This window comes from Akebia trifoliata, chromosome 14 (genome assembly GCF_017979445.1).
Source record: "Akebia trifoliata isolate Shusen 1 chromosome 14, ASM1797944v1, whole genome shotgun sequence".
Classification (NCBI taxonomy): Eukaryota; Viridiplantae; Streptophyta; class Magnoliopsida; order Ranunculales; family Lardizabalaceae; genus Akebia; species Akebia trifoliata.
This window is the reverse complement of record NC_141388.1, coordinates 34,529,034-34,556,374: the sequence shown is the minus strand read 5'-3', so window position 1 is coordinate 34,556,374 and position 27,341 is coordinate 34,529,034. Positions and strand designations below refer to the sequence as shown.

The window sequence follows — 27,341 nt, the reverse complement described above, 5'->3', positions numbered from 1 at the left end:
AAGTAGGTTGACTCAGTGGAGTTGAAGAAACCTGATTATTTAATCTGATGCCCCCGTTGAGTACGTGGCAGTTGATTATAGGTAGTGATCAATATTGATAGACATTGTAAAAGCCACGTCATCCTTACATGTGGTAATAAAATACGTTGACTCTGCGGAGAAGAGATTAACAACGACAATCCAGAAAAGATCAGACTCGATATTCCAGAGAAAATGAAAGAAAGTCTACACCTTTCTTTCAGAGTCTCTGCTTCAAACCAAATTTCTACCCCAAATTAGGGTTTCGATGAAATCTCTCTTTATACTTATCTGAGATTAGATTTCTCTATGGAAGTAGCTTGCTTTGAGATATCAAGGTATCTGATATCAATTTTCACTGTCAATTAGTGTTTCTGTTTTTTTTTTTTTAATTTTTAATTTTTAATTATGTATCTGAGTTTTCTAGCGTTTTTTGTGGATTTTATTGTTCAATTACATTTCATATATATTGTTTTTTTTTGGATTGAATGTATTTTAGTTGAAATTGGGGATCTTTTATCTTTATGCTTTTATTTTAGGGGGTTTTGATTGTTAGGTTCCAAAACTCATTGATTTGAGATGAATTATGGAACATATGCTGGTGTAATTGAGATTGATTTTGTTAGTTGTTGTACCTCTCAAAATTATATTGTTTTTGAATGTTATGTAGGGGCACTTTGTTGAATTCTTTTTTTCTTTTTCTTTTTCTTTTTTTTCTGATAATTTAGGGTTTGAAGGCTAATTTATAGCCCTATTAGGTTTAATCTCTACAGTACAGAGCAATCCGTTTGGTATGACCATGTGTGTAGTACTACCTATTCTAGATCTCACAAATGGTGAATAATCTTGTTAATATAGACTTTCTGATTAGTGGACGACACTTGGGATGTCATCTTGACCAAAAATCAGTTTGATTCGATAATTTTAATCAGCCGAAAAGAAACATGTTTTCTGGACTCTTTTTTGTATATTTGTGGCCATCCAAAATGATTATAGTAGGTGGGATGGTTAGGATCACTCGGTGACGCTGAATTTCAGTAGAGGAGATCTTCTCAATGAGTCCATAGTTTGAACTACTGTTTTTATAGGCATGTGAAGCATACACGACACTAAAATTCCATTAGGTGTAAGGGGAAATGTAGAAATGACTGAGGTATACACCTTACATTAATGTTTCAATTCTGTTTTAACACTATATATTAAACATTTGCATTTATGTTCTATTTCTCAGAAAAAAGTTGAAGAGAAATGTAGTGGGACTCCATGGGACGACTTCACTAATATTTTTTTTTTAAACGTATTTCTTGTTAAAGTATAAAATAGTATCTTATAGTACTATTAATTATGTGAGTAACTTTGGAATTTTAATATGTGGATTTGAAATTTGAAGTTGGGAAATATGTGCTGCTTACCCTAATTTTTTATTATTAATTATTAAGCTATACTAGGACATGTTAACCCATGTCTTCCCCTTTCCTCCCAAATCTTACGTTAATTGTTTTGAGAGGATGTTGGTCTTGTCACATGTTACCTAAGTCTGTATAGGCATTGGTAGGATACATCATGGGATAACATTTACAATAAAAAATGAAGTTTATGATTCTAGTGTAGCTTGCACTTTCAAGCGTTCAGGTGGTATAGGACTTCCGTAAGGAGTTTGAGGGGCAAGATTTTATCATTTAAAGAGTACTAGAGTTTACCCGTGCCGTATGCACGGGCATCCTCTTTGGGATTGGGTAAAAGAGGAAAGACAATGAAGTTGGAAGGGATATTATTGGAAAAGGGCGAAGAGTAAAAGTAATATATAAAGTTGGAGGGGTACTATTGAGAAAAGGGTAGAAAAGGAAAGACAATAAGGTCGGAGGGGTATCCTTGGAAAGGGTGGGTAGAAGAGGATAGGTAATAAAGTTTTGAGAGGTATTATAGGAAAGTGGAGAAGAGAAAAGAAAAGATAATAAAGTGGAGAGTTTTCCTCGGCATTCGTGAGGCGATTAAATCTCAACCCCTACTTATGTGGGAGATAAACATTGGGAAGTGAACCGTTGTGTTTTATTATATAGATATTTGTTTTGTATTAATGTATTGTTTTATTCCATTAACTTTACTTTTGATTTTTTTTTGGGTGAACTGGTAGCGATTGAGCAGAGTACAGAGTTGGAAGAGAAAGAAGAGAATAAGGATGTCGAGTAGCGGGACCACTCATTGGTGTTACAGATGCGAGCGTCGTGTTCGACTCCGAGGACAAGATGCGGTTTGCCCAACTTGTGATGGAGGCTTCGTGCAAGAACTTGATGAGATGGAGGGCGGCATTAGCCCACTAGATTTCTTCGGGTTAGATTCCGATGACGATCACGACCAAAGATTTGGATTAATGGATGCTTTCTCGGCTCTGATGAGGCAACGTTTAGCTGGGAGAAACCGTAACCTTGATATCCGAGGAAGGTCCGGGCTGAGTTCTGAACAAGATACTGGATTCAGCTCTGGTTCTTGGTTGGTCTTCGGTGGTCAAATCCCAGTTCGAATGTCTGAAAATCGTGGGATTGAAGTCCTCCTCAATGGTGGTGGTCCAAGCGGTCTAAGACAATCTAATATTGCTGATTTCTTTGTGGGTTCGGGACTCGAAGAACTAATTGAACAGCTCACTTTGAATGATCGTCGAGGGCCTCCTCCTGCAACTCGGTCTTCGATTGATGCAATGCCCATAATAAACATCTCTGAGAGGCATCTCCGCACCGATTCACACTGCCCTGTATGTAAAGAAAGATTTGAGTTGGGATCTGAAGCACGTCTGATGCCATGTAACCATATATATCACTCTGATTGTATAGTCCCGTGGTTGGTTCAACACAACTCGTGCCCTGTTTGTCGCCTCGAACTTCCACCGCATGGATCTAGTAATGCTCGTAGTAGTAATCAGAGTTCTACTGAGGGGAGTAGAAGCAGCGGTGCTAGTAACAACACAAGTGCAAGAGAGAACAGTTTGGAGAATCAAGGGAGGCGTAATCCTTTATCGTTCTTGTGGCCTTTCCGCTCATCAAACTCAAACACTCGCCACGGTGAATCAGGAGGAAGTAGTTCGCCATCCAGGCATGAAGATAGTCATCAGATGAGTTATTCTGGATGGCGTAATTATTAATTAAGGTCATCGATGAGTTCGGAGACTTGGTTACTTGTTTTTTCTATGCTATCTTTTGCTGTTGTAACTCACTTGGCATCTCCAGTTAATGGACATAAATTGCTCTAGTGCAAGTGGTTTAAGAACTTGAACCTGCAACCCTTAGTTAATTGGTACCTTTTTTTTTTTTTTTTTTTTTTCTGTAAATTATTATGTTGTGTTCTTTAATGTCCTATCTTGATAGTTCTGGCCAAAAATGTAGAACATATTTTTACTTTTTTTTAAAGTGCTCCTAGTGTTGAATGACTTATTGTGAATGATTTTAGGGTGTCAATGGGGGTACCCAATGTATCAAAAACTAATTATTTGGTTTTGGGTCTACCCTACCATCATGGATCTGATTATTTTTAGGTCTGGTTTTGGGTAACAAGCATGATGTAGGGGGATTCATTAAGAATTTGGTCTCCTTCATAAATGTACTTTAACGTCTGATTTTATTTGCCATTCATTCGTCTCAATCTCAACTGCAACAAGGACTTGAAAACCTAATTTTCTAAGGTCGTATGATTTCCTTGAAGAATCCATTGTTGGTATCAACCATCAAGTGTTAAAGTACATGTCATCTGATGGTAACAAGTATTTGTAGAATTGGTTCTCGATCTGAGAGTATAATACCCATAACTGAAATGGATAAGAATTGGAAACAAAGTTTTATTTAGGTTTTGATTCAACTAGGTACAAATGAAACCAAACTGTTTACACAGAAAAGGAGAGAATGTACATAGTGAGCGGTGTTCAGTGTTCCTCGAGTCATTTTGAATTCTCAAGGAATTTATAATAATCAAGAAAAGCAGAGAAAGTAAGTTGTTGATTGTCCAGCAGTTGGTCAGCTTTTTTTTACCTTCTTTTAATGGAAAGGTATCAATTTTATGTTTGGGTTTTGATTTTGTTCCAACTTTTTATGTAAAATGCTCTTCTATTTAGTACTACCGGTTTGTGGATTCTTCTTCTTAGTGAGATATTTGTACATGAGAATTAGATAGAGCAGTCTCACCAATATAGATCTCATCCATCCATTATCAAGCCACACTCAGTTACAAAGCTTGCTTCAGACTCAGGCCAATTTATAAAATAAAATAAAAAATCAAAAGGGCCATTTGGGTGGCAGGGCGGGGGAGTATTCTCGGCTTGAAGGGACTCTAGGATTGCCCTTAGAGTTGGGCACAGGCCCAGAAAATTGGTCGGTCTAGCCTTAGACCAGATCAGGCCAGGAGCCTCTGAGCATATATATATATATATATATATATTACTCACTAGGCACCTGCACAACTCCTCGGTGCATGCTCTGATGAATCCAGTAAAACTTGTAGTGTCCTAACACGTAGCATACCATCATTATCTGGAGATGTTTGCTTCAGAGAATTGCTAGCAGGCACACTGTTTAAAACACTAGCTACTCAGACGAGTTTTCCAACGTGTTTTTGTCTCGTTCAACAATGAGAAAAATGAACCGTGGTTTTAAATCTGGTCCGATACGTTTGACTTGTCTATCTGTCTCATTGGGGGATGATACGGAGACATTTCGGATGAGTTGTCTTGGCCTGGGACAAGATTTAAAATCATGAGCAGGCAGCCTTGCTTTCTTTCTTATTAATGAATTCTGCTACTTTGCTTTAACCAAAAAAACCATGAGCAAGCAGCACCTTAAGGGATTTTTGTTGGCCTCAAGCTAATAATCTGGAAAAAGAGTCTTTTACCTAGCAATGGTACTATCCTTTCCAGGTTTTACTTCAAATCCACAAATATTGGTTTGAATATTGACTCTGATTGAGAACTAATAATCGGTCGAAAACAGCAAAGGGCCATAAACAAAATCATGAGCCTAATTGAGATAAACAAGCAATATAACCACAGATGAAAGCCCCCAATGGATAAGCAAGCATGGACGAGCTGATATCGCTTAAGAATAAGTTCCCCACATTCCTCTTCGGCCTTTGCCACACAAAAATGTTGAGATTAGAAACAAAGTTTCTATAAGAGAGATTATAGAAAGATCTGTAAGTGCATGTGTGAGAAAAAAAAAAACAATGAAATGGACAAGTGAGATGTGAATCCTACGTTTTTTTATTGGGATCCATTATCCCCATTTTTCTGACTTCATGAAACCCATTTAAGAACAGCTGTCCTCCCTTAGTATTCAAAAGCTTGTCAAACACACTTCATTATCAGAATAACAAGTCAGATCCTAGGATCGGACACTATACAATCATAGGAAAAATTCGGACTAAACATGTTGAAGAGGAAATATTCATTTCAACATAAGATGTGTTTCTTTCTTGAATATAACATAAAACTAAATCACAAAAACAACCCATAACATAGATGAAAGATCATTTCCGAGTTCTACAAATACAACAAAAAGATATTTCGAGAAAACTTCAGCCACAAATCCTCTGAAAACCACAAAATAAGAAGAGAAACGATTGCTAATCACTCAACGTAAAGCTTTACCTAGTTTGTTAACTCCATAATGGCAGAAACAATATCCCCATCAGCAGCCTTAAGTGCTGTCACAGCCTTTGATCTTGAGACTCCAGCTTGCGTCATCACCAACTCTATGTCTTTGGGCTCCACTCCCGTCTCATCAACGTCTTCGTCATCCTGAACCATAGCCGAGGACTCGGGCTTGGAGATTACATTACTGAGATCAGGAGCCTTGAATTGTTCCGCAGCTTGAGTTTGCAGTTGTGAGCTCAAGTCCTCAATCTTTGCCTCCCCAAATATAACATACGTGTCTGACGTTGGGCTCTTGAAAACATCAGGTTTTGAGATAACAAACAAAATCTGAAATAACCAATCAACAAAGATCAATTTGTTAAAAACTAAGCTGATACAAAATCTTCAATGGCCAAATGATTAGAAGGAGAACTAACGTTTTTGCTCTTCTTGACAGTAACGCGGCTGACACCAGGGATGGGTTTCATTCCAAGCTTCAGCATCGCCTTGCGACTCTTCTTCTCACTTCTGCTCTGCTTTGACCTGCCACTTGCATCTCCTTGAAGTCCTGCAAATACGAGTTCAAAGTCAAGAGGCAAATTCCAGTGTACAAGAATGCAAAATAATAAAACAGTAGCCCAAACATCTTTAAACCAGTGTTACATGAACTCTAGTTAACAAGTTAAGCATGTGTCAGACATGCACCATATTAGATGCTCACTGTTACTATTGGCCAGAATTTTTCAGTGTGGCAAGTCCCAAACAACTGCATTGGATTTTGACTCTTAACATACAATTTCCTCTATCCATTCAATACTGCTTCAAAAAACAATTCAGCCAAAATACTTGCATAGGAAGAGTTCCAATTTTTAGGGAAACGAACCATGTAATCTGAACAAATCATTTAATCCATAATTATACATACAAATGCACACCAAGCAATCAAAATCTTGAACTCGGTTTCTGGGGCATCAAGTTGGTGGTTTGTTTACCTTCAATATCATCCTCATCCTTGTCATCATCGTCATCATCATCTTCATCGTCATCTTCATCTTCAACCACGGGCTCATCAGGCTGCAAAATTTTACTAATGCTATCTCATTGGAAGGGAAAAAAATAGAAGTACAAAAACAAAAAAGAGCGGTTGAACTGTATAAAAAAAGTGACCTTCGACATCCAATTTACAGAGAAGTGAGTAAAATCAAGAATCTAGTGTACAGTAAAATTATCATAGCAGAAAAAATTGAAGTAAAATAGAGAAATAAGATAGCTAAATTCACTTGCAAAAGGGTACATAAAGCCATGTGAATATGGATGGACACGTGTGTGGTGCTTTTTTGCCTCTATGAAAGTTCTTAAAAATTTAAATCACTTGCTCTTCTACAAAATTAAAGAGGGGGTAGTAAAAGAAATTGGAATCTGTTTAATTACCTATAAAAGGTTCTCACTGAATTGGGCATCTCAAGAAATCCTTTCACCCAAGAAAACATTTTAGGACAAATCCCAACCTCCCATATGCATCAAGGAAATCCGTTTTTTTGGAAGGTAATAGGGGGTGATAAGCGGACCCCTAGCCGGAAAAAAAAAAAGGTTACAATCTTACATAGGACTTGCTACTGCATCCTCATTGACAATAGAAGCAAGAGGAATTGGGAACTCAGAAGGAATCAAAGTTGCTTAAACTTAAAAAAATCCCTCCAAAAGAAAACAAGTTTCTTAAAAGACCCTTACAATGGAGTCTTGGTAATTTACATTATATACCCAAAATAATTTATTTTGTCAAGACCAATATTCCTCAAGATAATCACATGGATAGCACCTCCTCCAATCCATAGCATTTAAACCTTCAATAATGAAGCAGGAATGACATCAATCAAAAGTTACACAAGATTAGTGGAGAAAGGAAAAAAAATACAAATTATATTAGTGAACCACCAGAATGGCGATTGATAGCCAGTTGTAACAATGGTTGCATCTAGGTTTTTCTACCAAGAATTGTAGTGACGCTTAATTCTATGTAGTGAACCTGAAAATGAAAACATAAAAATAAGAAAATTAATTTTTTTATTCATTAGTATCACCACTTTGGGGGAAGCAACCGCTGTACATCTTGACTCTTCAACTTCAAGGGGGCAAAACCTCCTGATGGATTTCTCCCAAATATTTCTTCTCCCCCAACCTAAATCCCTAAACCATTATTTATAACATACTTTCTAAAGATAAGATTGAAAAGTCAAATTAATCACATCCTCAATCAAATCTCTAAGAATCTTACTTAAGTACTAATCAATCCCTTTTAAATAAATACCAAATCTAATAACTACTAATTTTAGTTTAATTACGAAATGAGAATCATAATAATGTATCCGTCAATTATAGCCATATCGAAATGAAAAACACAAGAAGACCACCATCACAATGCAAGTCAATATCAGATAGACAATCTGGATATGGCTCCCCAAACATGCCTTGGCGGGTAAAATATCATGGAAACTAGAACCTATCTCACCTTATAACACTAAGTTTAACTTCAAAGATGAACAATGAACCTCCATAGATTCACTATACAGTTCAATCAAGTTTCGCTAAGTTGAAAATGGAAAATCTAACATCAACCAGTGGAGAACCATTTTCAAACTGAGTCCACCAAGAAGTTTTCAGCCAATCCAGATTAATTATCAAATCAAATGATGATTACCCTTCTTAGATAAGAATCAAAACGATCTTTATAAGATTCCTCCCCCAAAATTAAATTCAATGCGGTTAATAAAAACTATGCCTTCTTCCATAGAATCCCAAGTGTCAAGATCAATCAAAGTTCTATTCTGTCCGAATTACTCATTTTCAAATGATATCCACATTGTTCATAAATATTCAACTTTGACCTAAAAAACTTCTTATATTTAATTGAACAAACAAATGTCTGATCCATAAGATCCCGAACCCCTGAAATTACTGCAAAACCCTAAAGTGTATCGAATAATAGATAAAAATATATAAAATCGAACTGTTTAAGACATGTTTTTCGATTTCTGATAAAGAGTGAAGTACTAAAACCCCATTAAAGTATCAGAAAGAGATCTCAAGAATGAAAAAATGAAAGTTTGGAAAGATGAGAAGAAGCTTACATCGATCTTCTGCTCTTCGAGATGCGCAGCGAGAAGCTCTTCTTGCGATGGAGCAGTCATGGCGAAGGGAGAGACAGGGAGAGACAGAGAGAGAGAAGCAAACCCTAGGAACCTCAGATACAATTACAAAGGTTAGAGGGGGTGGTTTTATAATTTAGCGTAATTTAGTCATACACCTTCTGATTTTGAGATATATTTAAGAAAGACCCTCCATTTTCAAAACTAATGACACATTCTTGACCGTAGTCTTCCATTATAAATAACATAAAATGACGGAAATGCCTCTGTCTTCAATCTCTTACAAATATGATTTTGAAACTCATCCAAGATCGTGATGACTGAGGTAGCCATGTCGATCTCGGAAGCTACTTCCAAAGATAGTAAAAGTTATTCGGTAATCACATTGAATCCTCCAAGATTCAAGATGACTCATATGATATTTTGAAAAAATCAGTCGAGTCGATCAGATTTTGATTTATGATATAAAATAATTAATTTTTTTATTGATTTAAATGTTTGTTATTTACGAAAATGAGTTCATGCAGATCTACCTAATAATAAGAAAAACATAAGTATTTCAATAAAAAGATATGTTAATCAAAAATTTCAAAACGATATAAATAATTTGGCTCAAAAATTGCCTCCCATCTTCAATTTCAAGTCAAGTTTTGGTGACAAGATTGCCACATTTTTTTTAATTTTAATTTTTAACATTGTGGGTTTCCCCACGCTTCAAGTGGGACTAATCCCACAGTCACACACACCACTCCTCGAAAAGTCTTACGTGCAACAGGTCGAGTCGAGGGTCATCCAGACCTTGGAGGCTAGTCCCAAGAAATTCATAGTTTCGTGAGATTTCGAACACTTGACCGACTCTCCCTAATGAGCTATCAAGGCTCAGCTTGCCACTAGGCCGACCCCTTGGGGTTGACAAGATTGCCACATGATCTATATATGATTTGATTAATAATTAGAAATTTTTTTAATACACATCTTCTCCTTAATCATTTATTAGAAGAAAATACCTTAGTTTTGAGCCTGAATGTTTTTTGAAAAAAAAAAAAAATGAAGAGAAAAAATGAAATATTACCAAGTAGAACAAAAATTGTATCCAAAAGGTAGAAAAGGTTAGATATGATGGAGTTCAAGGAGAAATAGAAATACCCTTTTAAGATAAATATGGATTAATTAGGATGGTAAGAAATTTAGAAGTAATAAGGGTTCTTGGAGAGATTTCAAGATGTAACTGTAGACACCCCAATTTGAACGGACCCCTACTCGAAAGGGCCCAAAAATACATATTTTTCAATAAAAATTGTCAACGGGCCTCAAAAATCTAAATCAATCAAAATATGACATTTTGATTGAATCAAGGCCCTTAAGACCCCTAAGGATCTAGAAGGCCCACCAAAAGGACTCGGCCTACCTTACGTTTTCCCAATATTCGTCGTGCCATTCCCAAAATCGAAAATGACGAATTCTTAATGAAATTATCCGACGGGCCTAAAAAGTCCGATTTGCCAACACGTGGCATTTCGATCAATCCAATAATTCCAAAAATTCCTAAAAAGATAAAAAATGTAAAATAAGACTTAGGACCATCTCCACCTTCCTTACCCCTCACTGCTCCGCTCCTAATTCGAAGAAATTCTAAGTCTGCCTAAGGCCTATAAACCCTCAACACTCACAAATTACATTTCTCACATTATCCCCTAACCTAAATCCAATCCCACACCATCCAAAACCTAAAACATACCCACCCTCAAAAATCCAATCCAAAACAAACCCTACCCAATCCAATAACCCAAAACCATTCCAATAACCCAAGCCCAATACACTAAAAAGCCCACAAACCTTTATCCATATCTAATTCACATCCAACCCATAATCCTAACCCACAAACCACTACCCACATCAACCAATCACCATCTTGATAATCAAGGTGGGACACATGTCACCACCCCAACTCACCTCCCTCATCCCCAACCTATCCCATCACATTTTCTTTAAACATCATCTACTCACACCCCTAACATATACCTCCCATAATCTACTCACATCAACCCATCACCTTTTCTCTAAAAAAATCTAATATACCCACACCCCTAACCTATACTCCCTTTAATCTACCTCATCATTCCCTACAAAACCCAAATTTACAATCTAAACTCACACCCCTCCACTCAAATCAAACACTCATCCTCTCCCATCAACCCATCTCAACCCTTCATCTCCACCCATTTTGACACATGGCATCATCTCCCACACCCTCCCAAAATATCATCAACCCTCCTCTTACACAACCCTTCTTTTAATTAAAATTCCATCCCCTCAACTCACTTCACCAATTAATTTCTCTCTTATACAATCTCATCCTCTCAACCACTCTCATTTATTTTATTCTATCTAATACTCAACCCAAATGGGTTGAAAGATCCAACTTTTTTGGGTTGTAAAACAACCCATTTACCCTTCTTACACAAATGCCCTTCAATCATCTCTAATTTACCCCCATCTTTCTCTTAAACCCCACACCATTCTACCACTTCTCTTCATTTCACCCCCATTATATCCCTAAAATAACCCCTCAACATCTATAAATACCTCCTCCTCTTCTCAAAAAAAGGCCTCAACTCTCAACTCACCAACCACTAGCCCCCAACTCTCACTACAAAAATTCTCCTCCTAAATCTCACAAAAAAAATATATTACATTTCACTTAATTCTCTCATCATCTCTTTTCTACTCCTTCAATTACACAAAAAAAATAATAATATTTTCCTAAACTACTAAGGATCTTAGAAGACATTGAAGAAAAAGAAGAAAAGAAATATTGAAGCTTCAAGGTGGGTGCAACAAAATACCCTCCCTCTCTCTACCTTCTCCTCCTTCCTCTTCTATTATCCCCTCCTCTCTTTGTTTTATTTTAGATGGATTAAGGATGAATGGTCCTCAAGGCAAAGGTTTATAAAGATCATCCCTTTTAATGAGATGATCATATAATCAAGCCAAAAATAAATCCCTACTTAGGGTACACATTATCAACACATGGCATTTCGTTTTTATTCTTGTATTTTCAATCAAAATGATCGAGTTGAGTTGAGGTTACCGCTACTTGGCGGGGAGAAAAGGGTGCCTAACACCTTCATTTTTCTCCAACCGAACCGCTTACCTCGAATCTCAAGATTTGATCCGTACCTTATCCATCAAAAGTCACTAAACGCCAAAACGGTAATTTTTCAAAAATGCGCATCAGGTGACCATTCACACCCACTTAAAAAAATGAATGGTGGCGACTCCAATCCTTAGTAGATGTGGTCATCGTAATGGCGAAATCCATGTATCTATAGTAACTATTTAACTACTTAACCATAAACTTGATTGGAACACATCAATCACTATATATAAAATGTTGGGATCCAACGACTCATGTAAAAACACGTGATCTTGAGTGTGAAAATACAAAATCCAATGGTTGAGATTTATGAGTATCTCGATAATAGATATCTCAAGGATACTTATCTTGAGGATGAATCTCAATTGTATTGTTGAATGTCAAGTTGTAACTTGATTTTTTCATGTATTTTAGTTAACAAAAAACTCAAAAAAATAAATAAATAAATAAATAATCAGATAAATTTTACAATGTCGAGGTTGACAATTTTTATTTTTAAGTTCAATATATTTAGTGTCGAGATCGATAATTTTTTCTAATTATTGTCGACCTTGGCAATTTTATTTATTGTCGACCTCACCAATTTTAATTCTTTTTAAGGTCGACAATAATTTTCCAAAAATTGTTGACCTTGACAATAAAAATATTGAACTTAAAAAAAATTACCGACCTCGGTACTGTAAAATTTACCCCGATTTTATTTTTTTCAAGTTTCTTTTTAAAAACTAAAATACATGGAAAGATCAACTTAAAACTCGACACAACGACTTGTGTATATGATTTCAAGGCAAAAGAACCATCCTTAATAAATTTTGATAAAAAAAAAAAAAAAAAGAAGTAAAAGAATTGAAAAACCCTAATTTCAATTTTTGTTATAAATTATCAAAATAACTAAATAAATAATTTATTTAAAAATTTAAAATGAGAAGTATATCATTTCCATTCGTCATTCATAATATATAAAAAAAATTGTCTAAAATGATTAGAATTGTCGTTAGAAAACCTAAGTATGTGAAGAAAAAGAGAAAGGCGTAGTGTCATTATTTCAAAAATATTATAACTTGAGATGTGGGGCTTAAAATGGGATAGTTTTTATTTGAAATCCGAGTTATCCGAATCAGAATTTAATAGGTTTGGTTCATTAAAGTATATCTAAATTAAAATATGATTCAGATATGATTTGATGTCCCTTGACCGGAATCAGATGTGGGGTCAAATACAGATTCATCCCTATATCCGTCAAGATCCGAATGATATGTTATTTTGCAAGTTGTATTTTATATTTTTCAAATTATTTTTCATCAATTAACAACGATTAGGTGTAGTCGTCAAGACCTCTTCAAAATGAAGAGATTTTGAATTCAAATCACGGTCTGACATACTCATATCTAATCCGAATCCGACCCATTTTAAGCCCTAATGAGATGAGGTTTGAGGGACTAATTAGAAAAGATGGATTTGCTAAATGGACCATTTAGCTCACCTCTAAAAGTCTTAAGGATTAATCAAAAGAATAAAAATAAAAATAAAAAATAAAAAAAAGCTACCATCAAGGACGATTATGTAATTTTCCTTTATATATATTTGCTCAACACTATTCATGGTATGGTACTCTTACCAATTAGAAAACTTAGGTAATCCAGTAACATGCGTATTGTACAGGACAATAGTTACCTTCTCATAATATGATAGTATTAATAGATTATTTAACAAAAAATCTCCAAATATTTAGAATAAGGTTTAAATAAAACAAGAGCATCTCCTGATGGCAATTCCAAATTTTGAAATAGCTTCTTATAAGTGCACTCCAACAAACTTCTCAAATATAATATATGTTAAAATCAGTCTTATATTTGACATTGATTTTATCATATCTCATCATTTACTAAAATGACTTTTAAATTATAAAATGTGTTTTTTAAAAAGCAATTGACCAAATTACCGTCCAAACAAATATAATAATAAATAACTTTTTAAGTCTTTTTTATTATCAAATTACCATCCAAAGAATGCTAATAGCATTTTTTTTTTAAATGAAACATTAGAGAAATATATGTCAAATATGACATTTTTTCTCTTTATTGTCAAAATTTAGAATATCCAAAGATAAAATTTAACATTGGCATTATAGATGCTCTAATGATTCATAAAAGTTCATGGCCGTAATATAAGCATATAAAGAAAAAAGTACTTAATTAGAATGTTTATCAAGCTGGCTCTAGGTCAATTCTAGACATCGTTGACTTACAAGGAAAAAAATAATAATCGAAAAGATCTAATCTTTGGTGTTTGATGATGATTTCTATGGTGAGGAGATTATCCCGACAAAAAATCAACCAATTCTTCCTGTCCAAAACTAACTCATATAGGACAGACCCCCAATAAACAGCTTGTACTTATCAAAATGGAGTGCACCACATGGCATTCAAAAGGTGACCCAGAGTATCAACTCCCTGGCGCACATGATCTATATACAATTCACAACAATCTATGTTCAAAAGGAAAGACAGCTTTCACTCCTCTTCTTCGTATTCATAGCTTCTTACACTGTATGTACCACAGTACATAGATAGATAGATATTCAGGACGGCGAATAGATCAATTTCCTTTCTAACAAAGCTACCTAAGTCAATAATAGTCAAGGAAAAAACACACAACATACCAGAACATGTACTCTACCAAAAAGGGTCCCCCGAGAGCACTACTCCAATGTATATTTTTCATCAAATTATGCTAGTCATGCACATAAAGACCAACTTAAAGAGAATTGTATCAAAAGTATCAAAATATCAAAAGAAAAGAACAACCGACCCCAATGAAAGAAGAAAAAAAAAAAAAAAGTGGAGGCGGGAGAGAAGGATAGTTATGCCATTGGCAAAATATATACAAGCTTCTTTTCATGCAATTGAGACCATTCAATTGATTTTCATGTGAATAAAGAGAAACCACCCACAATAGTTTCACCAACCACCGCCACCGCCACCACCACCACTACCACCCACCCATCCACCACCACCACCACTACCACTACCGCCCCCACCCCCACCACTTCCAGACCATCCATTACCTTCTTCTGGCCGAGCTGAACCACCTTTCTTAGAATCACCCCAGCCCCCCGCTGCCTTCCCAACATCAGCACGGTGTCGGGTGCACCACTATTCTTTGATTCAGATGAATCCCAGCCACCACCACCGCGACCACTACCACTGCCACTGCCACTACCAGTACCCCAACCACCACCACTGCCACTACCCCCGCCCCCGCCACCTCCCCAACCACCATCATTGCCACCACCACTGCCACTGCCACCCCAACCACCACCGCCGCTTCCACTACCACTCCAACCACCAGGGAAAGCTTCTCTGCCAGGTGAGTTCTGAACTTTAGCACCAGGAAAATTGCTCAACCCATCATCATTGTCTTTGTTACTCGAGCCCCATTTAGATCCACCGTAACCAGAATCCTGCCGTTCATTGTTATTGTTGTTTCCTCTACCATTATATGAGCCACGGCCTCGCCCACGCCCACCATATGGCCTAGGCAGGCCACTTGGATGCCCATCTCGACCACCACTACCACTGTTTCTGTAATCATTTCTACCTGTTCAACCAGAAAAGGAAGAAAAACAAATGCAAACACATGTAAATATACAAGGTAAAGCAAGACTGCAAGGCAACATGGGACAATAAAAAGATCTCGCCTTCCAGGCCTTCTTGCAACCTATTTCACATAACAAAGAGCAGCAATAGCAACTAAACCAAGATTTTTTACTCTGGTGCTTTTTAATGTCTTCATAATTTAACCAATAATGTCCACATACATCATCTTCCATCTGAAACATTTGGAACGGCGGAGGAAGAATGATGACATATACATGTGCATCTTGTCGACATTCTGTTCATTAGACCCCTAGACCAACAACGTCCATGCACCCATTCATGCTCATTACAGGATTCCCTAAAAGTCAGACACGAGCTCATAAACCCAGGCCCATCCAATCCTTAGGCCAACCCTTGGTTTGACTACCAAAAAAATATTTTAAATATTTTAAAAAAATGCTCAGGTTTTAAATGAACTTTAACCTTCTAATTTATAGGCTTCACTAATAGAATACATATAAATAAAAATATAAAATTAATGGACTAAAGAAGAAAAATAAAGAGAGTTGCTATTGCCACACCAACTGTGTTCAATTCTTTGGTGATTTACATAGGAATTGGTGAGGCATTAACAATAGTTGGTGTGGCAATAGTAGCTCTCAAAATAAAACTTCGCTCAGTTTAGACTCCTAAACATCCTTAGTATCCAGTAAGCCTTCATCAGGATGGGACCATATATACTAAATATAATTACATTATCGGTACAATATATTTTCAGTCCCTGGCAGACCCAGACCCTGCCATGTGTACGGCCCAAGGGATTATCCTGTATTCCAAGTACTAGAAAAAGCATATGAAGAGAAAGGTGAGCACAACCCACATAGTTCAGAAAGTATTTTACCCTGATCATCCTTCAAGAAGTGACACAATGAATTCCTGCCGTGGGGTTGAAAAAATATAAAAGGAGTCTATTGCATTCAACTGAATACCAATACAGTACAATCTAGAGCTACTCTTTTTTTTTACTAGTTAATAAAAGGTGGCGGAGGAGACAGACCATAAGTACCAAGACAAGACTTTACACATTAAAAAGGGATTCCAATCTAAAAACGAAATCCTCAAAAAAAGACCCCTTTCAAAGTTAAAAAAAAATTGGGGGTTACATAGATCCACCGAAGTGGCCTTGACCATGTGTGGCAACAGGTAAGCTCGAAAGCTGTTCCCGTCCCTCTCAGGAGATGCCAACCGTCTCTCCTTTCAATGAACACTATAGAGTGTCAGAACCGATACTTAAGGACTCTAGTGTTATACTTTTGTATTTTTTTCTTCCTTGGTGTGATAATTTATTTATTTCAAATAAAAGCTGGTTTTGATCCCAGGTTATGGTATTAACCCATAGACTTTTTTTTTTGGATAAGTATAACCCATAGACTTTGACCACCACACCATGGTGGCACCTTCTTTGCTGCAAGATATAGATCATCAGTTATCACATATATTGAGTTTTATCAGTTACCACATATATTGAGAGTTCTACCATTTCCAATTAAGATTTTCTTTTTTATTTTTGCATCAAATATAACATAGAAAATAAGTATTCTCTTGTCTATAGTTATATGGTACATATCATAAGATATCCCACTCAATATAATCTACTATTATCATATTATTATTCTAGATTTTGCCCATGCCTACGTCACAGGAATCCTCTTAGGGGTAAAAGAGGAAAGATGGTAAAGTTAGGGGCATTATTGAAAGGGGGGTAAAATAGGAAAGATGGTACAATTGGAGGGGATATTATTGAAAATTTGGGGGGGGGGGGGGGGGGGAGACAATAAAGTTGAAGGGGGTGAAGAGGAAAGCCAATAAAATGGGTTAGTGCAGACCCCACTCCACTGTAGCTGGAGTGGGATGTTTATACCCCATAAATACAACAGCAGTGGGACCATATAGATAGAATGATAATTTATCATTATACAGGGTCCATGAGTCCTATATTTTCGGCTGTACCCTTCTCAAACTCTGACAACCAAAAAACATAACTTGTGCAAGTGAAATTACTCAAATAAATTGCAGGCTAACCTGTTCTTGAGCCTGGTGTAGAAGATCTCTCTCTGTCCGAATTCGATTGGCCTCTCCAGCCCCCACCATCGTTGCTGTTGTTTGTTGAGCCACCCCAATAATTGCCACCTCCAGAAGAACCCGCAGATGCAGGGCTTTTCATAGGTACCATAGCAGCAACTGAACGGATAGATGGCCCTGAATCATGCTGAAGATCATCGATATGCTTCTGGAAATATGCCACGAGCCGGTCAATATCCTCAAATGTCCGTTTCCGAAACTTGAAGCCCTTTGGATACAGACCAATGTACTCATGGTGCGGATTTGTACTCCGTATGTAAGATAAGATGAAAGTTCCTGGATGTTCATGGGAAATGCCAAAACAGTAAACTATCCTCATTGGGTAGTCTGATTTCTCTATCCTTAAGAGATCATCAACTTCTGCTTTTGAACCCCTCTTGAATTTCCGGTAGTTAAGCATTGTCTTCAGGTGGGCTACCAATGGGTCCACATATCGATCCATGACCTAAAAAAGTTAAAAACACATACACAAGTCATGTTTATTCTGAACTATTAGAGCTTTTCGATCAAGGACCTCATATATACTAGAAGGTGGCCTGTGCAAACGCTCATGTATCAAAAGGGCTAATATGTAATTTAAAACATTGCTTAAAGGGCTTTCGTAGATTAGATAGTAAGAAAAAGAAATTTTTGTAATTTTGAAAACTAATCAACCTCATTGGACGGTTGTGGGTAACAATTTTTTGGGTTTTTGACTAAATTGACCCTGATTAAATTAAATTCAAACATAAAAGTGGGGGCATTTATGACCACTCAAATTTTGGTGTCGAACAACTTCTCCACCTTCTCTCATTATAATAGTAGAGATAATTTCTTTTTTGATCACTTGGATCTCATATATTTCACTAAACAATGAAATTGTTCTCCTGAGACAAAATAATTCATAGAGGAATCTTGTTCTCTCAAGATATTAAGTGCATATTCGAGTCATCCAAATGAAAGACCATCCTACCCCAACAAAGGAAACTTTTAACCATTATTAGAAACAGAGAAAAGATATTGAGTACTCAGTAGTTTTGGCAAAAGTTTTCAAATTGTAGTGAGAAAAGTTTAACTATAAGAAAACACAAAAAACTTACAAATAAGCCTTTTTGAAAAGGGTACAAACCTCATCTAAATCCTCAAAAGTGTCATCCCCTATTTTTAGAGTTTTCCCAAGACGAAGCAAGCTTGTAATGTCCTTGTGATCCTTTCCTCCTTCAACTATGTCTTTGTGAGCATAAACTCCATCATAAACTTTCAGAGTTAAAGTTAAATAAGAGGGTCCTCTAGAACTGGGACGGATAATACTTTGGCCTGCTTCCTTTCCTGAAAGAAACTGCTCAACACAATATATTAAGAAAAGCATTATTCAGGACTTCACAAATCAATTTGATATCAGAAAAAAACAAAAACAAAAAAGAAAAAGAAATGGAGCTGTGATTGGCACTCCAACTTTTACTTATTACACACAAAGTAAAATAAAGAAAATAAGGGTGTCAATAGTATTTTTGGTTAGATTTTTTTGCTTCTTGAGTTTAGGATCTTATATGAGCCTACTCATAATTGTAAACTTCTACTGAAATTGTTTGAACAGGTGTTATAATGTTTTGTTATGTTGAGAGTATTTGAGCCAAACCTTTGTAATGTTTGAAGAGTGTGTTTTAATCTATAATTGGGTGTGATAAATAATTTAAAAAATGGGGTGTTTTAATCTTTAATTGTTTGAATGGTAAACTGTAGCATAATAGCCAACATACCTCAATCGCTTCATCAGCTGTAATATTTTGGAAACGAGGATGAACAATCATCCTTGGCTTGAAATGCTTCTTCGCAAGCTCCTTCTCTTTGCGAGCCTTCTCTTGCTCACTCTGTAAACTTCCCTCGTCTGGCCTGTAGTAGGGATCACGGTCTCGCAAATTTTGATACCGTTCTCTCTTTAGTTCACTTTCTTTACAGGTTAGAAACACTTGGTATCTGTTCTTTTGAATTGCTTTAATCTTGCAAGTAATAATATCTCCTTCCTTCAACTCTTCAGTCAAATCAACTGATCTTTTCTCATCCGAATAATCTTCACTCAGAAGTGACCCACTCAAACCAGATTCAAGCACACAATTGACACGTTGAGGTTGTACCCTACGAACCGTTGCCTGCACAATTCTTCCTTCAGCAATTGTATCCTCAGTTTCTCCCGAAATCATATAGAATTCCTCATTCTGATCCGGTTCCCTAAAAGGAGTACGCCAATCACGAAATCCATGTAACAATTCCAGCCTTATATCACGAAGAGTTTCTCGTTTAATAATGTTGTTACTGTCGGCATATTCAGTGGTATCCAATGCTTTCAAGTAGTTCGGATTCTCCCTAACATGTTCGATCGCCATCTCTTGTGCATCATCGTCTTCATTTGAATCGTCTTGAGCATCTTCATCGAAGACATCCTTGGCCAAACGCTTTGCAAGTTCGTACGACTCTGGATGAATTCGTGTATCGTCCAACAAATCTATAATATGGCTACTGTTAGTCGCCAACCCACTACGTCGGATACGTAAGAAACCCACTGCGTTCATAAACACCTTCCTTTTAACAAACGCGGCGAGATCCTTACGAGTCGTCATTACTCCAGTTCTTACTAATGCCTTCTGTATTGAAGCTGCTTTTCTGGGTCCAAGACCCGAAACAAATTGTAGAGGAGCAAAAAGCCATTCGTGGCTTGCAGCCAAATTTATGTCGATGCCAACTTGGTTGGTGACATCTACCATCACCTGTTCAACCATCTCATACTTCTCATCGGGTGTAAGAAAATGCTCTAGTGGGCCAAGCTTCCAAGATAGTATCTCCTTCCCTGGTCCACATAGTGTCGCAACCATGGTCAAAGGATTTTGGAGATAACGACCAAGAGCCACAGCTCGTTTAACAATGCCTGTTAACATAGAAAACATACAACTTTAGAATTTAAACATATATATAGAAACACACACACACATCAAGCTTCACAAAATCACATAAAAATTTGTACTTACCAGGCTGCCCGGGTAGCTGGTCTGAAGAAATTCGTGAATTTTCATAGAGGCGAGGCAGAGATTCATCTCCATAAACAACATTTAACTCCCCCATCTCATGACCAATATCTCTAGGATGATCCTCAAATATCTTAAAAATGATCTGGGAAAATGACACAAACTTGCAAGTTACGCACTTTGCACATGCAGATAACATTGACTTATGCCAAAATGACTAGAACCAAGATATTAAAAATGTCAAATTATGTAAGCCCAAAGACCACAACATCTAAAAACTGTAAGGGCAGTGCATCATCTCATGAAAAGTTGAAAGAGAAAAATAAAGTTATTAACCAATTGAAAAAAAAAGACCATGAACATAATAAATAAATAAAAGAGCAAGAAATTTTCTGCAATTCTAGTATCATACCCTATCTCACAGAATACATGTAAATGCAATTATGTTATATCACATTGCCAAACCTTAAAATATTGAAGTATTTTACTACTCATGTATCCTCTATAAAATATTGGGAGTAGAAGGGTGAACCCAGGTCGTGACATCAACACTCAAAAATCTTACCATCTTAGCAAGCTCACCCCTTCATCCCTTCTATATGGTCTAATTGCATTGAAGTTATTTAAAGCACTCTTCTATATAGTCTAATTAGCCTGAACTTCAAGTAACTTAAAAGTATATCTATCAACATCTGGTATAAACTGTAAGCCCATGTCAATGTGATGGGAGTATATCAAAAATGTTAGGCATGCTTGGTGAGTTTAAAATAAATAAATCATAAAAGGAGCTTTTGAATGCTTACATCGTAAATATCTTCTTTCAGCCGTGTACAAGACAGATTCACAGCTCCTAGACTGACAACATGTGGTTGGTGGTCCATCAGGAACTTCAGTACACGTTGCTGATCATTTTTCTTGCGTTGCTGATCATTAACATTCTGAGATCGAGTGCTGAGGGAACTCGTGTACAAGACATCCATGACTTCTCCAGATGAATCCAACATCACAAAAGTGGTGGCTGGCTTTCCAGGGCCCCAACAACAAGCCATGACTTTCGGGGCAGCTTCATCATCACCTTCATTTTCTTTCCGCTGATACGGTGCAACTGACACCTTGTCCCACAAATGCTTCCCATATTCCATAAGTAGCCAATTCTTCGCTCTAGCATTCAATAAAGATCGGGCTTCTTTTTCCATTGAAGGAAGAAGAAAATTAAAGAATGTGTCCTGCAATATCAAATTTCGCTGCTCGTTCCAAAGTTTGGCATGATTACTAACACCATCACTGAGATAATAATCAGATGAATCACTAAGTAACTTCTCTAAAACGTTTTCTGGCAATTTAATGGTAACTTGAAGGAGCTTCTCTTCTTCAGCCTTTTGGATAAGAAGCCATTGTGCATCTTCAAATCTGGTTAGGGGCTTGTCACGCAGCCACTTCACTCCTGCAAACTGATGGAAAGAATCGATGGCCACATTTCCATCAGGAGTAGGACTTGTTGAGACTACAGCATTGTCCATAAAGATACCACGAACATGTTTCCTCACACGTGGCTCGCAACTGATCTCCACTGCTGCCATGTGTCGAGCACCTTTTAGCACAGCCTGAGGAGTCTCAAACATTGCACATGTAAAATCTGAAGCTATTTCCTCGGGAGCTTCCTTTGCGTCCTCCAACAATTCCATTCTCTACAATAAATTTTTTATGCTTTGCTCAGAACCATGGAGATAAAGTAGGGGTTTGGGAATAATTCGGCAAGAAAACAAAAATTGGAAAAAGTCAATAAAGTCGGAAAAATATAGAATAAGTTAAAAAAATATGTAAATAATTCTTTTTAAGTATAAAAATATTTAAAAAAATATATGTATTTCATATATTAAATAATATAATAACAATTAAAAATGTTAAAAATAAATAACAATTTGTCATTATTTCAAAAAATCATCGATTAAATTGCGATTAACCATTTTTTTAAATCAAAGTTTCTTTTTTCAAAACTTCGCAATGTTTTGTAAAAATTATATGATTTAATCAGCAATTATTAAAATCGTGATTTAGAATATTTTCCAAAAATCGCAGATTTCTGACACTATGCTCAGAACAATGACATATACAAGAGAAAGCACACTGACCATCTTTTCTAAAGTAATAAGCAATCCAAATTGCTCAGAGTTGTAACCAATCTTGCTTGCAACCTCCCATAGGCCAGCTTTATTACAAGTGCTATATTGAGATTTTCTCTTGGGCCTCTTAAATTGTCCTTCATCTGCGCCAATTTCACCAGGAGGGAAATGCAAATTGAACTTTGAGTCAACATCATCAACTTCCCTTTCTGATTCTGCAGCCTTAAGAGACTCTGTAATTGATTCGAAAAGCCGTTGGTTTAATTCGAGCCTCGTTTCATGGTAAATCCTTCGAGATTCTTCTTCAAACCGTTTATTATAGTATGATTGAAGAGCACTCTTCCTCTTTTGAAGAAGCAACCACTTTTTGTCTAAATCCTTGATGGCCCAAAGTACCTGTAAAGAAGCATCACCAATCGCTCATTACAGAGTTTCACTTTCTTGCAAGAAATGTCATGTTCATGGCTTACCTTATGCCACTTTAGAGTAGGTGTATCCCTATCCTCGTTACCAGCATTTTCTTGCTCTAGATCTTTCAACAAAGTAGGGCAACTCTCCTTCCGATACATAGCAATAAAGGGAATCTAGAAAAGAGAAGACAAGAATGAAGGTTAGTATGTAGACTAGAACTAACAAAGATAGCTTCCACGAAGTAAAATATGTAAATACTTACATCGTATTTCTCCACATGCATCAACTCCAAGAACCTTACAATGTCTTCCTTAATTTTTCTTGACATCTCATCAGCTTCTGTGTCCGCTCCCTCATCAACTCTTGTCTTGGCCAATGATGATAACATATTGTTATTAAGCTGTTTTTTTATCCATATAGCTTCCTCTTCTATACTCATTTCATCGGTTGGAGCAGGTCCCATGCTTTCCTCTGATATCTATCAAGAATAACCAAAACAATGGGTAAGTATGATTCAAATATAATGGACAACTCGAAAGAAAAGGAACACATAATAGGATTTCTAAATACGGAACCTGCATCCTCTCAGGGACGTCGATATCCCGTATCTGATCATCCTTCTCCGTCATATATTTCTCCGTGAGAATGAAGGGTTCAAATTCATCTTCGAGTCTCTTTTCCCTATGAATGCCAGAATCATCATACCTAGCACTCTTTGCAAGACCTTGTTTGCGAAGCATCAAGAGCTCATCAACATCACCAAATATGTCATGAGCTTCCTGCAACGCCGATGATGAAACTCCAGGTGCCTGCCTTGATTTCTTTTTGTTCGGCTTCCTCCGCCTAGAAAAATAAATTAAGCAGAAAATAACAAATTATTTCAAAGGCTAATGATTCTTCAAAAATAAATCAATTTTTTTCCTGAAAAATATACCTAACAGGAGCTCCATTCTCGTCAACTTCCTCTTCATCCACGATAAAATCTGCCATCTCATCCTCTTCGCCAATGTCCACATCTTCTTCTTCCTCAGGTTGCTCCTCTTCTTCAGCAATATCCTCGAGATGTGGACCTGCATTATAGAGTATTTCACATCAATCAATAGCATAGTGACAAAATTCTCCAATTTTTTTTAGAAAGTCACAATTCTTTCAATTGGGGATTTAATCCCGGCTTACACAATTTTTTTATAATTATATTTTTATATTATATTTAATATTAAATTTGATAGTTTTGTTTAATATTATGATTAATATGTGAAATATACATTATTATATTATCAATTTATCAATACGTAGTGGTAAACTTTTATTTTTCCCAATACTTTTCCATCTTTTGCTGATTTTTTTTCACTTTGCCGGATTTTCCCAAAATCCCGACTCTGTCACTGTGATCAATCGTAACCCTAAAACCCAAAATATGAAATCAAACAAATCGAGTATTTTTTGAAATATATATATATATATATATATATATACCTTCATCGTCGCCAAATAAACTGCGTTTGAGTTTCTCCTCGGCAGTCCGCCCACTCCTCCCACTTCTATCCAATTCCTCATCATCTGAGAAACCAGATCGTTCTTCCTGCTCATTGTCCCTCCCAGCTTTCTTAAGCCGCTTGAATTTTTTGCTCCCCTGATCAAATCATCAGGTACCCATTGTCATCAATTCATCACACAATAATATTTTCAAGTGAAAATCTCAAAGTTTAGCCAAATTAAAAAAAAGAACGAATAAAAAAGAGTGAAAAACTTACGGGTTTAGGGCGGTGGAATCCCACATTGTTGTCCTGAAGCAACTCATAGTCATCCTCATCGAGAACATAGTTCTTCTCTGATTCTCTAGAACAGTTAACAAGCCAAGATAATGGTTAGAAAAAAAAAGGGCAAAAACCGAAAGGTTGCTTTTTTCCACGAATTTTTTTACCTTTTCTTTCTCTTCTTCTTCTTTTGCCTCTCTTCATCACTTCCTTCCCTCTCTTCTTCTTCCTCGTCTTGTTCTTCTTCGTCCACATCATCTACTATAAACCCATCCTTCTCGTACTCATCTTGTCCCTCCTCTGCTCAGAAACAAAATCGAAACTGTTAAAACCCTAAATAAATCTAACATTTGAATTAGATACCTAACCCTAAACATTTCGTGGAAACCCTAGAAACCCTAAATGTTGAAACCATCCTTCTCGTACTCATCCTGTCCCTCTGCTCAGAAACAAAATCGAAACTTTTAAAAACCCTAAGAAATGTAACAATTGAATTGGATACCTAACCCCAAATATTTCGAGCAAACCCTAAACGCTGAAAAACAACAGATTTCGAACGATGATCCAAATCAAACTAAAACCCTAAATTCATACCCTCATCGTCTTCTTCATCTTCATCTTGGTCCCTTTCTGCAGCATCTACAGTATCTGCATCACGAGGCTCTCTCTCGTCTTCCTCCTCTTCGATCTCCTCTGCAAGAAATGAAACAAATGATGAAGTAGGTAGGGGAAAAAAAAAAAAAAAGCAAATTGGAAAAAATGAAGAAAAAATTGAATCGATTTCGATGAGTTTTTTTGTTCACCTTCATCATCAGAGACTACAGTTCTTCCACCCATGTTTAGAATGGAAAATTAGGGCAAAAAAACCCTAACCCTAGCTACGAAGAAATGGGGAAATAAAAGGCGAATCGAAGGAGAAGGAAACCTAACCCTAACCCCAATCCTAAATTTCTGAGAGCAACATAAATTCAGAGAGAAAAAGAAGAATTATGGTCTATTAGAAGAATGCTACCAGCCTACCATGCATACTCTCTGCTTCATTTAACAGAAAAAAAAAAATAATAATAATAATAATAATAATATTCGATTCACGACTCGGACGAGTCTAATTTCACAGGGTGAGTCAAAAGGGGCTATGGCCCTGGCCTCTGAGATCATCGAACAAGCATTCCTCTCTAATCGAAATATTTGACTCGGTCGACAACTAATTCAACTGAGCTTTTTGTTAAAAACTCCGACTAGCCTCAAGAAGGCGAAGAAAAATGCCTTACTAAGGTGGTGTTTGTTTACGCTATTTTTCAGTGCTTATTGCTGAAAAAAATTAAATTCAGCACTTTTGTCAAAATAGCGCGTTTGTTTACTCGTGCTTATTGCTGAAAATAAGTGAAAAAAATTCAGCACTATTTTGATGCTGAAAAAAAGTGCTGAAGCGGTAAGCACTTCGCTTTTTCAACACGGACAAGTATGCCCTTTGTTTTTTTGAGCATGGACAACTATGCCCTTATTCTTAAAAGGATATTACCTCTTATATCCCATGGATAAGTATATAGACACCCCACAAATTAATAAACCCACACCATAGCTAAATTATTTTGTCTTATATGGGTTAAAAATTTTGGAATGAGTTGATTTTTGGTGAGGATGATCTCTACAATGAGGAGATCATTCTCACAAAAAATCAACACATCTTGAAACTTTTAACCCTATCAAAACAAGTTCAAGAATCGTAAATTGTCCATTTTTTTTTTTTTTGAAAACTATTTTTAACGAGTTAGAAGTTTCAAAATAAACTGATTTTTGGTGAGGATGATCTCTAGACCATATAAATTATCCTCACTAAAAATTTGGTCATTCCAAAATTTTAATCCATATAAAACAAAACAAAAAATGGCTATAGTGTGGGTTGCCCTTATTAATTCATAGGGTGCTTTTATAATTACACATCCTTCATTTCCATCGAAAATTATTCGTAAAAAATTAAGTTCTTTTTAAAGTTGATTTCAAATTTTGGTGACTTGTATGACATTATTATTTTTAATTTGAAATTTGTGGGCTTTTATAAATAGAAATTATTATTTATAAATTGAAGATTTGAGTATTATTTATTATTTAAAAATAAATTGTATTTTAATTTTATAAGAAATAATATATTTTATTGTGTTTGATAATAAATAAACATTTAAAACATGCAAACAATGTATAATATGATTGTAAGGGTAACAAAGACAATTTATCAGTTTCAGCAATGTGTAACAAACATGATTCAGCATCTAAACAAACAACTTTTTTAGCACTTAAATTCAGCGCTTATAAGTTTCAGCGCTTAATGCTATTCAGCACTTATTTTTTTCAGTTTAACAAACAGCACCTAAGTCTCA

General features: G+C 36.2%; 3 protein-coding genes and 1 non-coding gene across 4 annotated transcripts; 1 reads left to right on the top strand and 3 right to left on the bottom strand.

The window, feature by feature from the left end:
- The first annotated feature begins 186 nt into the window (after positions 1-186).
- LOC147386932 (putative E3 ubiquitin-protein ligase RHC1A) lies at positions 187-3,292 on the top strand. Its single transcript, XM_086423593.1, has 2 exons — positions 187-356; positions 2,153-3,292. Exon 2 carries the CDS (start codon positions 2,198-2,200, stop codon positions 3,152-3,154), a length of 957 nt encoding a protein of 318 aa, XP_086279719.1. The 5' UTR covers positions 187-356; positions 2,153-2,197; the 3' UTR covers positions 3,155-3,292.
- Positions 3,293-5,402: 2,110 nt separating this feature from the next.
- On the bottom strand, positions 5,403-8,910 carry LOC147386931 (nascent polypeptide-associated complex subunit alpha-like protein 1). The gene is made up of 4 exons (XM_086423958.1): positions 8,758-8,910; positions 6,622-6,703; positions 6,067-6,197; positions 5,403-5,977 (listed from the first exon to the last, which is right to left on the bottom strand). The coding sequence occupies exons 1-4, from the start codon at positions 8,815-8,817 to the stop codon at positions 5,645-5,647; spliced, it is 606 nt and encodes a 201-aa protein (XP_086280084.1). The 5' UTR covers positions 8,818-8,910; the 3' UTR covers positions 5,403-5,644.
- A 5,726-nt stretch (positions 8,911-14,636) lies between these two features.
- Positions 14,637-25,971, bottom strand: GTB1 (global transcription factor group B1). Its single transcript, XM_086424467.1, has 16 exons — positions 25,767-25,971; positions 25,558-25,656; positions 25,131-25,263; positions 24,961-25,045; positions 24,683-24,839; positions 24,141-24,276; positions 23,782-24,049; positions 23,469-23,684; positions 23,266-23,379; positions 22,805-23,191; positions 21,476-22,360; positions 20,676-20,817; positions 19,413-20,575; positions 18,782-18,991; positions 17,614-18,118; positions 14,637-15,532 (listed from the first exon to the last, which is right to left on the bottom strand). The coding sequence occupies exons 1-16, from the start codon at positions 25,798-25,800 to the stop codon at positions 14,859-14,861; spliced, it is 5,208 nt and encodes a 1,735-aa protein (XP_086280593.1). The 5' UTR covers positions 25,801-25,971; the 3' UTR covers positions 14,637-14,858.
- Positions 16,679-16,799, bottom strand: LOC147386930 (U6atac minor spliceosomal RNA). The gene has a single exon (XR_015172373.1). It is a non-coding gene; the product is annotated as a U6atac minor spliceosomal RNA (small nuclear RNA).
- Positions 25,972-27,341: the final 1,370 nt, after the last annotated feature.